At 47.0% G+C, this 17449-nt stretch overlaps 1 protein-coding gene across 5 annotated transcripts in view; it reads left to right on the top strand.

Annotated features, from left to right (window-relative positions):
- The window catches only part of TSPAN16 (tetraspanin 16), a 39336-nt gene extending 24766 nt beyond the window's left edge, over window positions 1-14570 (top strand). For 4 of the 5 annotated variants that reach the window (XM_082205215.1, XM_082205213.1, XM_082205212.1 and 1 more), the window contains exons 4-8: window positions 5942-6016; window positions 7822-7929; window positions 9616-9753; window positions 10890-10973; window positions 13242-14570. In XM_082205215.1, the coding sequence (XP_082061341.1) occupies window positions 5942-6016; window positions 7822-7929; window positions 9616-9753; window positions 10890-10973; window positions 13242-13298 (462 nt within the window). In that variant the 3' untranslated portion in view covers window positions 13299-14570. The remainder of the gene's footprint in view (window positions 1-5941; window positions 6017-7821; window positions 7930-9615; window positions 9754-10889; window positions 10974-13241) is intronic. The other variant, XM_082205216.1, reaches the window with a different exon arrangement.
- The last annotated feature ends 2879 nt before the right edge of the window (window positions 14571-17449 follow it).

Genomic DNA, 17449 nt, shown 5'->3' with positions numbered 1-17449 from the left:
CGCTTCCATTTCTTCAACGAACTGTTCTGCGGCTGGAACGCTCCAGTTCTCCCCCTCCCCCCCTGGGAAGGCTCGGGGATGACACCCGTGATTGGCCAAAAAAGGGCTCATTCCCGTGGACACGTTCTCCGCATTGTTATAGGCAAATTCTGCCAACGCCAGCTTCTCCACCCAATCATTCTCTCTGTCATTCACATAACACCTCAAATATTGCTGGAGGACACCATTAGCTCTTTCCGCCTGCCCGTTGGTTTCTGGATGACGGGCAGTTGAGAAATTCACCTCTACATGCAATAAGCTCATGAGCTTCCTCCAGAACCTGGAAGTAAATTGTTTCCCTCGGTCCGAAACCACCCTCAAGGGGGCACCATGCAATCTAAACACATTTTCCACAAACAATTTAGCGGTTTCTTCTGCTGTGACTGCATGTGAGCAGGCTATAAAGTGGGCCATCTTGGTTAACAGGTCTACCACAACCATAATGGCTGTCTTCCCTTTGGACCTGGGCAGATCAGTCATAAAATCTATTGCCACTGCCTCCCATGGTCATTCCGGCGTGGGTAGTGGTTCTAATAAACCTGCCGGTGCCCGCCTCTCCCCCTTGGCTCGTTGACATCGGTCACACCCTCTCACATACTCCCGCACATCTTCCCTGACCTTGGGCCACCAGAATTCCCTGGTAACCAGCCACATGGTTTTGTGTTGCCCAAAATGCCCTGCTGTGGGGCTATCGTGCAGTTGCTTGAGTACCTTTTCCCTCAATTCTCCTTCAGGTACGTATAACGCTCCCTTGTAGTACAACGCCCCGTTTCTCTCCTCAAAACCCCCGGGTTTGTCTCCCTCCCTCCTGAGACCCCTGAGTTTGTCCTGGGCATATTCATCCTGCACCGTTCCCTCTATCAGTTCCCTTAGCCCCACCAGTGCCGCCCCACACACCCAGCGATCCTCGGGAATGACATGGGTCTCTTCGGGTGCACCCTCTCCCTCCAAATATTCAGGTTTGCGTGATAGAGCGTCCGCCCTAACGTTCTCCTGGCCTGGTACGTAACAAATCTCAAAGTTAAATTTGGAGAACTCCTGGGCCCATCTCAACTGCCGTTGGTTGAGCACTCGCGCAGTTCTCCAATACTCTAGATTCTTATGGTCCGTGCGTACTTGCACCTTCTGTTGTGCACCAATTAGTAGGTGCCTCCATCTCCGGAAGGCCTCATAAATCGCAAGAAGTTCCCGGTCATACACCGTGTAGTTTCTCTCCGATTTGTTTAGCTTTCGCGAAAAGAAGGCACACGGTCGCCACTCGGACCCCTCCTTCCCTGGCTGCAGAAGAAGCACCGCCCCTATGGCTCTGTCAGAAGCGTCTGTTTCGACCCTCAGCTTTTTTTGTAAATCCACATGTAGAAGTTGTTCGTCGGAGGCGAAGGCCTTTTTCAGTTCCTCAAACGCTCGCTCCGCCTCCCCCGTCCAAACAAACTTCTTTTTGCTGCTGAGACAGTCCGTGATGGGCGCCGTCAGGTGAGCGAAGTTTCGGATGAACTTACGATAAAAGTTTCCAAACCCTAGGAACCTCTGCACATCCTTCTTAGTCTTGGGGGTTTTCCATTCCAGCACCGCTTGAACCTTGCCGGGGTCCATGGCCAACCCCTTGTCTGACACGCGGTACCCCAGGAATTCCACCTCCTTGGTATGAAACTGACACTTCTCCAGTTTCACCCACAGTCTGTTGGCATGCAGCCTGCTCAACACTTCTCTGACGTCTCTCACATGTTGCTCCTCATTCTCCGAATACACCAACACGTCATCTAAGAAGGCCACGCAATTCTTGTAGAGCAAAGGCCCCAGTACATGGTTCATAAAGGCTTGAAAACACGCGGAGCCTGCTTGTAATCCAAAAGGCATAACGAGATATTCAAATGCCCCCAAAGGGGTGAACATGGTGGTCTTCCATTCATCCCCTTTCCTTATACGTATCAGGTTGTACGCCCCCCTTAGGTCCAGCTTTGTAAAAATCTTTCCCTTTCGCACCCTGGTCAAAATATCATCAATCCTGGGCATAGGAAAAGCCACCGGCTCTGTCACTGCATTTAGGGCCCGAAAGTCACATACCAGTCTCGGCTTGTCCGTGTTCTTTTTATCCACAAAAAACACTGGGCTACCCCCCGCTGCCTTGGACTCTCTGATGAAGCCTCTCTTCAGGTTCTTGTCAATGAACGCTCGCAACTCCTGCATCTCCCTATCTGACATAGCATACAACCTGCCTACAGGAAGCTGTGCTCCAGGGAGTAAATTGATCTGGCAATCAAAGGGCCTATGCGGGGGTAGTTGGTCAGCTTCCTTCTCGCTGAACACGTCGCTGAGATCAGCATACTGTGATGGCACCTTCCCCTTCTCCATCACTTCCGTCCCTGCTAGGGTGGCTTGGGCCCCTGCTGACCCCTTTTCCCCCCTGCAGTGTTCTAAGCAATGTGCGGAACCGAAGGAAACCACTCTTTGATGCCAGCCCACCAGCGGATCATGTAGGGCTAGCCAGCTCATTCCCAAAATAATGGGAGCGCCTCCCAAGGTGGCCACATTAAACGCTATCAGTTCTGTGTGCCTTGCCACCCTCATTATCATTGGGATGGTCTGCAAGCTGACGCCTCCTCCCAACAGTTCTCTGCCATCGATCGTGGTCACCTGCAGGGGGTTGCTTAAGGGGATAGTCTGTATCTGGTGTTCAGCCGCAAACTCCTTGCTCATGAAATTGCAGGAGCTGCCTGAGTCCAACAGCGCCTTTATTTTTAGGGGGTGTCCATTTTGCAACTCTAGCGACACTTCAATCACTAGGGCAGGTCGAGGAGCTTCTGGCACTGGCACTTGGGAAAGGGGCACTTTCACTGCTCTTTGGCCTGGCTGCAGTGCCCTGCTGGCAACCAGGCGTTGGCTTTTACCTGCTCCGTTTCTCCCTGCTCTTCCCCCTCAACAGTTCCCACCATCCCTTGCCATTCCTTCCTCTGGGGGCAGACTCTGGCAAAGTGGCCTGGCTGTTGGCAGAGATAGCATTTCCGGGGTCCCTTTCCCTCCTTCTTCGCCCCCTCACTGGGCTTTGAAACTGCGCGCGCGCGGGCTGTTCCGATTTCCATCGGCTCTGCCGGCGGGAAAGCTGGCTCAGGAATGTCTGGAATGCGTAACTCCTTCCAACGTTCCCCTCTCCCTTCCCGCCTCTCCAAGGCTCTTGCCTCCTGGCGCGCTCCAATGGTCAGCGCAGATTTGGTCAGCTGATCCATAGACACCGCCCTGGGGCTCCTGGCCAGCTCGTCTTTCACAGCTGAAGAAAGACCTTCTTCAAATAGCATCTGAATGGGTGCTGCCGATAAATCCCACCCCAATCTGTGAATCAGCATGGTAAATTCAGTCCAGTACTCACGGACAGATCTGCTTCCCTGCTTGCAAGCCATTAGCTGTCTGCGCACTCCCCCCTCCTCAATATCGCTGGAGAACATGATATCCATTGCACGAAAGAATTTCATAGCGTCCTTCAGGATATCGTTGTGCGTTGCCATCAGGGGTCGAACCCAATCTCGCGCCCCCTTCTCAAGATGCCCAATTACGAAAGCAACTCGGGATTCCTCATCAGGGAACTCATCAAACTGCACATTCAGGGCATATTGCATTTCAGTCCTAAAGGCATGGTAATCCTTGGGGTCCCCCCCAAACTTCTGCACTAATCCTGGTACCTTTCTGGGGAACTGAGTGGTTCTCCCCTTCTTGTCTGCATCTAGAGCCCTCCTCTCCTCGAGCCTCGCCGTCTGCAGCGCAAGTTGGACCTCCAATGCTCGGTATCTGTCTTCCAAGCTTGGACCAGCTCCACCCCCTGCGGCTCCGGCTCCTGCTGGGTCGCTCATGATGCCTTCTCCTGCACAGGCAGCGTACAGAGACTGTCGGACTGCTGTCAGGGGATGATTAGCTGCTTGTGCTTAAAATAGTGCCCCTTCAGAGTTTGTGCGACCCCACAAACCTCTGTGTGTGACAGAGCTCCTCAGACATGTCTGCTCTAGTCACTTGTAGAGTCCGACAGTGGCTGTCTGCGGAAGCGCTTCCAGCAAAGAAGTTCCTTAACGGAAACGCGTCTCCTGGACTCACGACGTGACAGCTTCCGGCGAAGCATAGGTCTCCCTGCAGTTGCTTCTGACACCTCCCCGCTATTTTCGCTCGAAGTGTCTCTCACCCCTTTCTCTCCCCTTCTGCTTCCTGCCTGGGCTGCTGCGTCTCTCTCAGCATTACTGAGATCCTCCTCCAGAGACCCCGCGCTCCCCCTACTGGTCCCTGCTTTAGCTGTTGACTCTCTCCCAGTCTCTGGGAGCCCTACCACTTCCCTTTCCTCCGATGTCAGTTCCCTGACACCTCTTACTTTGTTTTCATTTTAAATTTAAACATATTATTCTCTGAAATTACATAATTAAATCCTAAGCCTATCTGGAATTTGCAAGTTTTTCCAATTAAGCTATCTTAGCATATTTAACTAAATAGTCTTTAAATTTCATCCATTCCTCCTGGTACTCCTCCTCCTTCTGGTCGTGGACTCTTCCAGTCAGGTCAGCTAGCTCTGAAAAGTCCATCATCTTCATCTGCCATTCCTCCACTGTCGGGACTTCTTGTGATTTCCAATTCTTAGCTAACAAAATTCTAGCTGCAGTTGTGGGAAAACTTCTGATCTCTTTGTTGTGCTTGTGGCATAGGGTGTGGAAGGCCAAATTTCACTACAGCTTGCTCTCGTGCTAAACAGTGGGTAGTTGACAGCAACTAATCTAAATTTCACCTTTGTATAGTTGGCTAGTTTTACACACACTCAAATGCACCCCTTTATCTTCCACCCAGAGAAGTAACCGGTATCATCAGAGTTCAAAGACACATTCCAGTCAGGCAAAGACACTTGACGATGTGAAATAGGACCAGTGAGGGATGTGGCAGAGGAGGTGTAGCCTGAGAAGAGTCCCGAGGGCCAAATAAAGAAGTTTGGAGAGCTGCATTTGGCTCCTAGACCTGAGGTTCCCCACCTCTGTACTAAACTATGGTCTGCTAATATCTGTACTGGGGACTGGTGCTTTTAAACCTATCAAATTATCTGGGGTTAGATGTTAGTAGTGATGTGCCCTGGTTTGCCCTGTTATGTACTGAGTTGAATAGGATCCAAATGCAGCAGTCTGATTGGTCCTAGAACAATAGGATTCACAATGCAGCAGTCTGACTGGTCCTAGAACAATAGGATTCACAATGCAGCAGTCTGGTCCTAGAACAATGCAGCAGTATGATTGGTCTGCAGGAGCCACCCAATCCAGCTCCAGGTGGAAGTGAATCCGCGACCTGATTGGCCTACAGGAGAATCCAGGAATTAGCCAATCACGTGCAGCCCATTGTGTAAATAATGTATATAAAGCAGATATTGTGGAGGAACTTTCATTCCTTACCACTATGAGCTGAATAAAGAGCATGAAATCCACACTCGACTCCGAGTATATTTCAGCCCATTACCTCAAATTGCATTGATGACTTTAAAAACAGCATGAAAGTAGAATGGAAATATTTGGGCTACGACAAATGTTACCATAAAACTTGGTTTACATCAGAGGAAGAAAGGCACCACGAGAACGAACCTTTTCAAAGGTTTTCTAACCTGAAATTCTAGGCCATTATATGCTGCTGTCTTGAATGTCTTCAGGTGAAGAGAATGGGCAGCTGTTCCACTTTGAGTCCCACAAGCTCCGAGTAATACTCAACTAAATTTTATTCATAGTTCTTGCTCAACTTAATTATATTCATTAATTTCAACGAGTCTCCTCTGAGTAAAGCTTCATTGAATAGCACCCTCCTGTTTGCCACCTCAGGTGATCTCTCCCCTGACATTTATGAGCTCTCTCTTTTTTTGCTGACTGTGGATTCCTCCTCCCTTTCCCTCTGTTTCCAGTTCTTTGTGGTCATACTGATTCTCTTCATAGCAGAAGTGGCCGGTGCTATCGTGGTGCTGCTCTTCTCTTCTGTGGTAAGTCAGTGCTAGCGTCTGGAGTTTGTGGCTTCTGCAATTCGAATTTTGCAGCAAAAGGATCCCTGACTAGAAGCAGAATCTGTGTTGTTTACCGACAGGAGGCAACACAACACCACCTCTTAATTCTCAGATTCTTTCTGGATTAAGGTGTCCCACTAGCCTATGAAAAATGCCTGGGGGGTGGGCAGCACCAGATTTAGGGTGATGTGGGCAGTTCCCCCGCACAGGGCATATAAGAGTATGCAAAACTATGATATAGTGGACGAGAGCATGCACAGTATGAAAAGGGAGAGGGGGAAGGGTGCCAAATTTTATCCTTGCTCAGCACACCATATTATGAAAGCCTGCCCCTGGAAAGGGGGAGGGTTAGCACCCCCTTAGCATAAGCAACAAAGAGTGGCGCTTAGTAGCCAGCAGAAGCTAAATAATAATAATAATAAATTTTATTTATACCCTGCCCTCCCCAGCCAGAGCCGGGCTCAGGGTGGCTAACACCAATAAAATCACAGTAAAAGCATAATAGGGGGGAAAGAGAGGGGGGAGAGAAAAGGGGGGGAACCAATTTAAAATACAGGTTAAAATGCAATTTAAAATGCAGCCTCATTTTAAAGTACAGTGGTTCCTCGGGATGCGAACAGAATCCGTTCCGAAGCCTTGTTCACATCCCGAATGGAACGCAAGACGTGATGGCGCGTCTGTGCGTGCACTGGTCGCGTTTTGCCGCTTCTGCGCATGCGTGTGACGGCATTTTGAGTGTCTGCGCATGCGCGAGAGGCGAAACCCAGAAGTAACGCACTCCATTACTTCTGGGTTGCCACGGAGCACAACTCGAACGTGCTCAACCCGAAGCACATTCAACTCGAGGTATGACTGTAGCTGATAAATCAAGACCATAATGGGAGGGAAACATAAGGGTCAGACTGAGTCCAAACCAAAGGCCGGGCGGAACAGCTCTGTCTTGCAGGCCCTGCGGAAAGATGTCAAGTCACGCAGGGCCCTAGTCTCTTGTGACAGATTGTTCCACCACATCGGGGCCAGTGATGAAAAGGCCCTGGCCCTAGTTGAGACCAATCTAACTTCCTTGAGGCTCAGGACCTCCAAAGTGTTGTTATTTGTGGACCTTAAGGTCCTCTGCGGGACATACCAGGAGAGGGTATTAGAAGGGCTAGTGTGTTTTCTTGTGGACTGAAGTTCCATAAGGTGGGCACCAAAACAAAAATGTCTTTGCTCCATGCTCAAATGATGCTACAGCAAATGATGAAATGCAGAGCAATGTCTCTCACTTGTTGCCAACATTTAAATAGTCCTTCCTGAACAAGAAAGGTCTTGTCAGCCTTTCCCCATGTCTCCTCTTTTTTGGGAGTGCTGTCAGTTCCTCAACTCTGTGCATGAGCCACTCATCTTTTCCTGTGGTTCCTGACTTCCTGCTGTCTCCCCAGTCCTTTAGCCTCTCTTCTTCTGGGCCTCCTCCCCACTTAGTTTCCTAGCTGTCAGCCTCCAAGCGCGCCCTATATTTGCGTTCCCTCCTGCTACAGCACTCTTCTTGGCTGGGCACTATTTTCTTCAGCCAAATTGATCTTTCTATTCCAAAAGCTGTGTTTACCCCCAACATTCTCTTTCATTATATCCGCTGCTTTCAGCATGTTTGTGAACATTCCATGACTTCCATAGCTCATCCAGTGTCAGAGAAGGACAGGCAACAGTTTTAACCTGTTGTATAAAACATGAGTGCAAGGAAGTCCTGGTTTTATGGTTTTTTATGGAAGTTATGATTTTCTTACTCACCTGTCTCCTGGTTGCAGGCAGATATATTTGTTGAGCACTTGCAAAATTGGGCCCTGAAGACTTTAAAAGAGGACTACGGCAAGCAAGAGGACATCACAGGCATTTGGGCAACAACAATGAAAGAGGTGAGTGAAGTTTGTTGTTGTGGGCACCCATCTATCTCGGGATAAATCCTAATTTCTGGTGTTGTAAGACGGAGGTTTTGAAAGAGCCTCCAAATGCTTTTTGAAATGTTTTGAAGTGTGCCTTGAGCTTTGTGGATGCCGTAAAACTCAGTCAAGTGATTTATTGCTTGACTGGTCATAAACGCATCACAGTAGCACTATTTACAATCATTATAGCAACAGCTGTAATGGCATACTTAAGTTTCAGGCCCTCTTTCTGTTTTGAACAGCAAGACATAGGCAGACACCGTCTATAGGTAGTCGTGATGCAGCAGTCTGCAGACAGCATCTGTTGGTCAGTTGCCTGCAAAAATCAAAAACGAAAGTTCTTTTATCGGCACTTCCAGCTGAAGCTGCGCATGCCTGGAGTACCACTCCCACTTACATATGACTGTTCTGGAATCTTCTCCCTGTTTCTGGATGAATGACTCCCTAACAGATAGTCCTTAACTGGTCTCCTTCTGATTTTTGTGGCAGTTCAACTATCATCCGAACAGCTGGTGTAACCAGTTTTGTGATTGAAGGAAGGTGAACACATGTGCTTTTTAAATTTTATTTTTTACAGAGAACTTCTTTCTTGATGCTTCCTGTACTGCAACACTAAGGCTGTGTTCACAACACCTCCATTTACTGTGCACTCACTCGTGTTTCCAGTGCTGGCTTTTAAAGCCATGTCCACAGGATGTTGCCCAAAATGTTGATGTACCTTGTACAGTGGTACCTCAGGTTAAGTACTTAATTCATTCTGGAGGTCCGTACTTAACCTGAAACTGTTCTTAACCTGAAGCACCACTTTAGCTAATGGGGCCTCCTGCTGCTGCCACACCGCCGGAGCCCGATTTCTGTTCTCATCCTGAAGCAAAGTTCTTAACCTGAAGCACTATTTCTGGGTCAGCGGAGTCTGTAACCTGAAGCGTATGTAACCTGAAGCATATGTAACCTGAGGTACCACTGTACTTTGATTAAGATACTGCTGCTTGATGTGTTGTTTCTGAAGCCAGCTTCACAAAGATTGGAGTCCTTAAGTCATTCCTAATTCAAATAGCCAAGGTGTGCACACCTTTGCAATGGATAAAGGCATTCCTGCCTTGACAGCATCCCCTGATGTGAACACAGACAGAAATAAATTGAAGCTGTGCTTTTGTGAAGAGCTGGGGGGTGGCAGAGCTGTGAAACATGGTGTGGGGGACAATTTCATGGCACTTGAAGGCAGTAATGAAAGTACACCTTAAGCCAGGCACCCCCCAAATTCGGCCCTCCAGATGTTTTGGGACTACAACTCCCATCATCCCTAGCTAACAGGACCAGTGGTCAGGGATGATGGGAATTGTAGTCCCAAAACATCTGGAGGGCTGAGTTTGGGGGTGCCTGCCTTAAGCCAACAGAGCAGGAAGCTGCTCTGCACAACTGCTCTCCTTAGATCAGTTTGCCCTCCTGATGTTGTACGACTCCAGCTCCCATCATCCCTGACCTTTGGCCATGCGGACAGGGGCCAATGGGACTTGTTGTCCACATCTGGGTGGGCACCCCATTGCGTGTCCCTGCCCAAGAATTTCTTTTTTGTTCAACAGCTGCTTTCCAATCTCAAATGTGCATGTGATATAAAACGGCTACTATAAAACAAGATGATCGTTTCTCTGTTTGTAGCTGAAATGCTGTGGATTCAACAACTACACTGATTTCAACAATTCCTACTTCTATCAAACACACACTGAGAAATACCCCTCCTTTTGCTGCTCAGACGATAAAGAGTGCCAGGAATCCGAAGTAGACCACGACAAACAGGTAACTTGGCTTCCCAGAGATCACAGACTCCATGTATTTGTGTTACTGTGTGTCATGGGCTCACAAGGAGCTTAAAGCAAATTCAGCCCCATCAATCTTTGTGGCAGGGAAAAACAACTGGCAAGCCAGAACCTTCTGGGTCAGCTACGACTAAAATGGAAAGTAAGAAATGATAGTAGGAGTTCTCTTCTGTCAATAGAGAAGATCAGAGGCCAAAGTAGTTTTTTGATCTGGCTGAAGTTGGAATCATCCATGTGTTACAATGGGGGAGAAGAGTGTGGAGGCTGCTTACATGTTTCGGAATGGTGCTGATAGTGCTGCTAACCAATGAACTGGTTTATTTGTAGCAATGAGTTCCAGAGGTTATTATGATCTGGCAGGATTCAGAATGGATAGTCAACATAATTGCAAAAACACAACATCTCCCACCAACCACGGGTGCTGTTATAGACACACTGAAGAGATATTTATTCCCCAGGTGAGCAAGGGAGGCAAAGTCAGGGCCGCACAAGAAACAGACTGGCTTCTATGGTGTCTGTACCAATATGCCAACATATATTAACCAATTTAAAAAAACATACAAACTTCGTATAATCCTCCAATTTAACCCTCAAAGCAATATTTTATGTTCCAGAGCTCCCAAACGTGGTACCTTTAAAGACATGTAATAATTCTTTTTATAAAAATGAATTTCTTATTGTTAGAAAAATAGTTAACAATATAATTTATATCTTTCTCCCCAAATTGTTTTTATTGAATTTCAGAATATTAACAAAGACAAAAAAGGAAAGCAAGTTTCTTAGGCATACCAAAACTAAAGTAAATCAAATTCATTAGAATCTATCAGCTCATCCAAAAAAAAAAAACCCAACTCTTTTCTACCAGACAAATAATAATACACTTTACCATTAACGTTGCAGCTTTTTAGAAGGCTCTGTCTTTTGCTGTTATGCCCTGTTCTTCTTATTAAGAAAAATCCATGAAGTTAACATCTGCTGGCAACCTGATCCAAGAACTGGCGTGTCTATAGCATTACTAAAAGTCAAGATATGTAAGCTTAAGGTGGAAGTATCAGTGGTAGTGAGCATATTTCTGAAGCAGTCTCTTTTGCATCATGTATTTATGTCTCCTTCCAGGGCTGCCTGAATGAATTCCAGGTGTTCCTGAGCCGCAATGGGAAAATTGTTGGAGGGGTGGCTCTAGCTATTGGCGTCCTTGAGGTAAGCTCACACATATATAGCTTGATCCCCCCAGGTGCTTCCAGAATGTCAGCATTTTGCATACCAGAACATTAGGTTTGTGCAGTTTAAAGCGGATTAAAGGACATTGTTGTACAAGTCCACAAAACAAGAGCTTTTTGTGGTTTTGGAAAGTGCCAGGGAAATGCCTTGAAAAGGGTAGGATGAACAAATGATTAATGGGAAGATCATAGAATCATAGAGTTGGAAGAGACCACAAGGGCCATCGAGTCCAACCCCCTGCCAAGCAGGAAACAATCCCATTAGTAAATCAGGATGAATGCTCGTTCGCATAAAACCACCCCATAAAGAAACCGGAACAAATGTTCAATAAAGATCAGACATAGTCCAATGGGACTATGTTTCTCTAGTCCAGAGGTAGGCAACCTAAGCCATTCACCTTCTCAATCCAGCCCGTGGACAGTCTGGGAATCAGCATGTTTTTACATGAGTAGAATGTGTGCTTTTATTTAAAATGCACCTCTGGGTTATTTGCGGGGCATAGGAATTCGTTCATTTATTATTTTTTTTCAAAATGTAGTCTGGCCCCCCACAAGATCTGAGGGACAGTGGATTGGCCCCCTGCTGAAAAAGTTTGCTGACCCCTGAGCTAGTAGCTCCAATATACCATCTTGCCTAGGGGCTCCTAAGGGGTTGATGCATTTCAGCAAGGTCCCTGACAGTGCTTTTTTTTCTAGGAAAAAAAGCCCATGCAAGGCACTGGTGGATGAACATGGGGGCAGGGGGAGCGGTCCATCCCGGGTGCCATTCCGGGGGGTGCCATCACATGAGTAGAATGTGTGCTTTTATTTAAAACGCATCTCTCGGTTATTTGTGGGGCGTAGGAATTCGTTCATCCCCCCCCCCAAAAAAAATATAGTCCAGCCCACCACATGGTTTTAGGGACAGTGGACCGGCCCACAGCTTAAAAAAGGTTGCTGACCCCTGATCTAGTCCCTAGAGTACTACACTGCTGGCTAGTGAGCCACTGCACTGCTAGCATTCAAGGCCCTAAATGGTTTGGGATCTCAGTACCTCCCCCAATATCAACCACCTTGGACTGACTGTAGATTGGTGGTGCTGCCATTAGGAGTTGCCCGGTTGGCAGAGACCTGGGGCAAGGCCTTCTAGGTGGTGGCCCTCTGTTTTTAGTATGCCCTCTCTAGTGAGGTGCATCAGTCTTCTTCACTACAGTGGTACCTTGATTCTCAAATGCCTTGGTTCTCAAATGCCTTGGTTCTCAAATGCCTTGGTTCTCAAATGCCAAAAACCTGGAAGTAAGTGTTCCAGTTTTCAATTGCTTTTTGGAAGCTGAATATCCGATGCAGTTGTCGGCTCTTGTTTCTGGGGCACCTGCACCAATCAGAAGCTGCGCCTTCATTTTCAAACATTTCGGAAGTCAAACATATTTCCGGAATGGATTAAGTTTGGCGCTTTTGTTTTTGCTATTTATTTTGCATTTTTGTTTTTGAGGCTTTTTTCAGTTAATTTGTTTTTGTGACTGTGTGGAACCCAGTTCAGCTACTGATTGATAGATTGTGTGACTGCAGAAATGGATAAAAGCCCCCCATCCAAACAGTGACTATCATCAGTACAGGTAAGGAAAAAATAATAATTTTAAATTTTATCATCTACAATACTGTCTTATTTCTTTTATAGTACAGTACATTGATTATTGCTTTCATTTTATGGATCAATGGTCTCGTTAGATAGTAAAATTCATTCTAGGAGTTGTTTTTAAAAGCCTGGAACGGTTTAATCCATTTTGCATTACTTTCTATGGAAAAGCGTGCCTTGGTTTTGGAACACCTTGGTTTTGGAACGGACCAAGGTACCACTGTACTAACATTTAGGAGAACTTTAAAACCACTCCTGTTTGCCCAGACATTTGATGGTTGAAAGTTATGTCCATGGCAACCCTGAAATTATTAGTTTGAAAGGAGGTGATTGCTTTTAGGAGTTTTAAACTATTTTTAGGAGTTTTAACTGTATTGTTCTAGTACTGACAAGTTTGCTGCCGTGGGCTCTTCTGTGAGAAGGTGCAGGATGTGTATATAAACAGTATCACTTCCATGTGAACTTTGTGCAGTCTATTACCTCCTCCTGTTGTAACCCAGTTCCCAACTGATGTGTTTGCAGGAAATGCTAGTGTCGTGATGAGATAGTAAAAATGGCCAACAGCATTGTTCCATGTCTCTCAGGAGGGTCCTGATTGTAAAATGCTCCCTCACCTGTCCTTTTGCCTTCTAGCTGGCTGCCCTGGCTGTCTCCTTGATCCTGTACTGTCAGATTGGTACATACGCCTAAAGCAAAACTGGCTACCTACCGCACAGCTCTGGCTCCAGCTCTCGGCTTCTGCACCAGCCATGAAAGAGACATCGCAAGCATCCTTATCCAAAGAGCAGATGCGGCAATCACTTTTACTGGATCAAAAGAGCGACATGATCCTCATCCTCATCCATAATTATTAGCTACTAATCCATCACTAATCATTAAACCCTAGTTTAACAGTACTTGCTTAAAAAAACCCCTGAAAAAATATGTAAACCTATTGTTTTGTGCTTCCTTTGCCTTACATAGTGGGAAATCCAGGGTAGCCTTTATATCAGGGGTTGGGAACATCCAGTTTGTGGGCTAAATATGGCCTCCCAGGCCTCTCCATCTCACCCTTGGGACTCTCTCAGGCCAGCTCTATTCTGCACCCTCCCTGACTTCTTTTGCCTGGCTGGAATCTGTCCCTCAACATAATAATGCCTCTCATTTGTGAGGCTATAATTTGGGCAGACGTCTCATTTTTAAGGTCCTTTGGCTCTGGTGTAATAGAGAATGAAAATTTTAGTATACTTTGTAAAATGGATATCTCGCTTGATTGTGGAAAACCTCAAACCTGCATTCTTGCTTTCTGATTTGCGATGTAGACTGAATTGTGTTTTCATCTGTACAGGCCTGCTATCGTATATGAGGGTGATCAGGTATGCAGTTTTAGTGCAGGGGAGATTTAAACTATACAGTGGTACCTCAGGTTACAGACGCTTCAGGTTACATACGCTTCAGGTTACAGGCTCCACTAGCCCAGAAATAGTACTTCAGGTTAAGAACTTTGCTTCAGGATGAGAACAGAAATCGTGCGGTGGTTGTGCAGCAGCAGCGGGAGGCTCCATTAGCTAAAGTGGTGCTTCAGGTTAAGAACAGTTTCAGGTTAAGAACAGACCTCCAGAACGAATTAAGTTCTTAACCTGAGGTACCACTGTGTGCAGTAATGGGACCTTAAATCAGGGGTGGACCAACTTTGATGGCCCTGAGGACCACATGAAGATGAACCAGTGAGTTGGGGGCCACATATGCATGCAAACACACACACACATATAATCCCGCCCCCCCAGCAACTGTTTTATGAACACACACGCGCACTAGCTTCAGCATGTTCATCAGCTAGGTGGGGAGAAGACATATGAAGAGATTGCTGAGATCTCTTCTCACCATAGCTGTCAACTGTCCCTTATTTAGTGGGAAACTCCCTTATCCCAGCGCCATGTCCTGCTGCTGTCCCTTATTGATGATGTCCCTTAAATTTCCCGGGTTTCAAAGGAAGCAGCTCCTCTCCCTCCCTCCGTCCCTGCCAGCCAGGGAGGAGGGAGGCTCCAACTGTGTTGCTTGGCTGCGTTGCTCACCCAATAAGGATGAGTCTAAGAACGACTGGGGGGGAGGAGCTTGCATGCCTTGTGCCGATCAAATTGGCCACGTTGCCTGGGGACTCGCCTTTGCTCAGCGCTTCCCAGTGGAGAGGTGACGGTGGTTTTCCTTGCTGCATCCCCTTTGCCGGGTTGCTGCGCTTGAGGCTTCATTTGGCTGCTGGCTGGGCTTTCTGCCTTTGGCTTGGAGGGGCTCAGAAGTTTAACATACCTGTGCCCGGAAAATCCCTTATTTTGGCTGCTGATCCCTTATTTTCGAGGCTGCTGGTCCCTTATTTTAAAATCTGTAAGTTGATAGCTATGCTTCTCACGCATCTCTGCAGTCCAGTTGTTTCGTCCTGGACAGAGCTGAGGAGTACACCACTCGACAATGCTCCTCTTCTTTGATCACTCGTAGCCGAGTGAGATTGCCTTCCATGAACACAGTTTTAACAGTGAGTCTGTAAGTGGCTGTGGAGGCCAATTCTGGATCCACACGTCCTTCCACAGTGGGGACATAGGTTTCCAGGCAGAAGTTGATCACGGTGAGGGTTTGCCAAGCGTGCCTTCCTCTTAGCACATTTCTCCCTTTCATCCTGAGTTCGAGCATCTTCAAAGCCCATGACACCTTTGGTAAAGGCTGTTCTTCAACTGGAGTGCTCGCTGCCCAATCAGCTGGGCAGTGGGGAGGGGCAAGGTAGGATCTCAGCAAATCGCTTGTTCGTCTTCTTCCCAGTCCCCAGCTGATCGGTGCACACAATTGCCCTACTCTCAGATGTGCGGCAGGCTGAGGGGAGCAGGATGGTGATGGGGAAGATGGAAGGTACAAAGGGACAATCATCATCATGTGCCTTCCTCCCAACAGCTGAGGGATGCTGTCAGGAGTCCCAGTTTCCAACTTGATAACATAGCAAGTGTGGTTAACTAAAAAGGAAGATTTATTGCAAAAAACAGAGTTCTCCAATTGGCTCTAACATGTCACCATTCTCATTAATCATGATGACCCTTCTGATAACTGCTTCCAGCGAGACCAGAAGCAACTGAAGTTACATTTTGTACTTCTTTTCCTATCTTGGAGCCCTCCCATTCGCCGAGACCTCGGAGAGATGGGGTCAACTCCCTCCCCTTCCCCATTCGCTGAGAGGCTGTCTCTCAACTCTTTCCCACCTGTGTGTGCTTCCAGTGAGCTTTGACTGTGTTCTAGCTGGCTCCCTGCCATTGCCTTATCAGCCTGCATTCCAAGGGGTGGGGGACGATTCTCACCCTGCGTGGCAGTTAACCCTCTCTGTTCCTGGCTGCTTCCTTCAATTGGCAGCAACCCTTCCCTGAGGGCTGGCTGCAAACCTTTCCTGGGGGTTGGCTCATTCATGACAGATGCACAAGTGCCACTGCAAAGTTCCTGGGATTTCAGGGAGGGAAGGGAGCTATGCAATCTGTTTGAGGATGCATGTGCCCTTTGGGCAGAGCATTTTCTGTGGACTTTTTCTCCTCTGTGCCTGCCTGCCTCTGCTCCCAGGCCCTCCCCAGATTGCCAAAATGTATTTCATTTCCATAGTTTGTAATCCCACCTCAAATTTTTAAAAAGTGAGATTGTTGCAGGCAATATCTGTTGAAAGTACAGAAATTAGTTGTTTAAGGATGTCAGCTTATTAAAGTACACTTAGTGATTAACCAGCTGTCAGTTGCAGAGTAGCGTACAAATTTAACAAATAATAATTTTCATATGAGCAGAACTTCAGTATACTTTGTTGAAATATTTAACTAGTGAAGGTTCCTGCTCATTGATAGGAGGGAAGCTAATCTGTATGTATTATATGATTTCATTTTTCCACATAACAAAGTAAAATATATATGTGTTTTTATTACAGTGTAATAAATAATAACCATCATTTGCCCTAATGATCACAATCCAGAACTTCCCTGATGTGTTGAGGTACCAGGCATCTAGTTCTACCTTCTTTGAGTAAAATTTATGTTGATGGAGGGAATGTAACATACATGTCTGGCTTTCGATCTTGGGCAAAAAGCTCTACTTGGGTTCGCAAAATGGTGGAGAGATGGGAACTGGGATGTACCAATCGGAGAGGAATAACCACCACGTCCATCAGAGTACAAAGTAATCAAGTCCAATCTGTTTTCCCATCAATCCAAACAAGATGGACCAATCCTTGGAGCACTACAAAGAACAAGAACATCCAACAACATGCTTCCATCACTCCCTCATTATTTCAAGCCAGGCCCTCTTCTGTGGTCCCTGCCCCAGGGGATTATTTTGTCCTGTTTGGCCCAAACAACCTTGGCAAGCCAAACAGGGAAGCTTGGTTGGCCTTGACCCATTATGAGACTGTATTAGAAGTGCCGTTGTTCGGCTTCTGGTTCCAGTCTGCCTTAATGGAGGCAGCTTCCATGATAGTGGGAGATCGTTGGCGAAAGAAAAACAAGGATGACTGAGGGTAATTATGCTTGCAAGTTTCCCCCAGAGACAGGGGGGAATGGGCTTCATTCACAGTTCATCTCAGTACCTGGTTCTCGCTCTGGCATGGAATGTGGGAGGGGCTGAGTGCAAAAGCACTTTGCCTGCCAACCCCCCCCCCACTGCCATTAAGAAACAGGATCTCCTGTTAATTAGAGCTTAATTTGGACTAAAGTACAGGCACATGCTAGAAGAGATGAGATCATAAACTGCGGAACAGAAACAGCTGCAAGGTTGTTAAGGTCTGAACTTGAGAGAAGACTTCATTCACTGTTAAAGACGGTGGAGGGGGGGAGAGGAGTCTACGGCTTCTT

This window comes from Podarcis vaucheri (assembly GCF_965113315.1).
Source record: "Podarcis vaucheri genome assembly, chromosome: 17".
Classification (NCBI taxonomy): domain Eukaryota; kingdom Metazoa; phylum Chordata; class Lepidosauria; order Squamata; family Lacertidae; genus Podarcis; species Podarcis vaucheri.
This window is presented reverse-complemented; position numbering and strand designations above follow the sequence as displayed.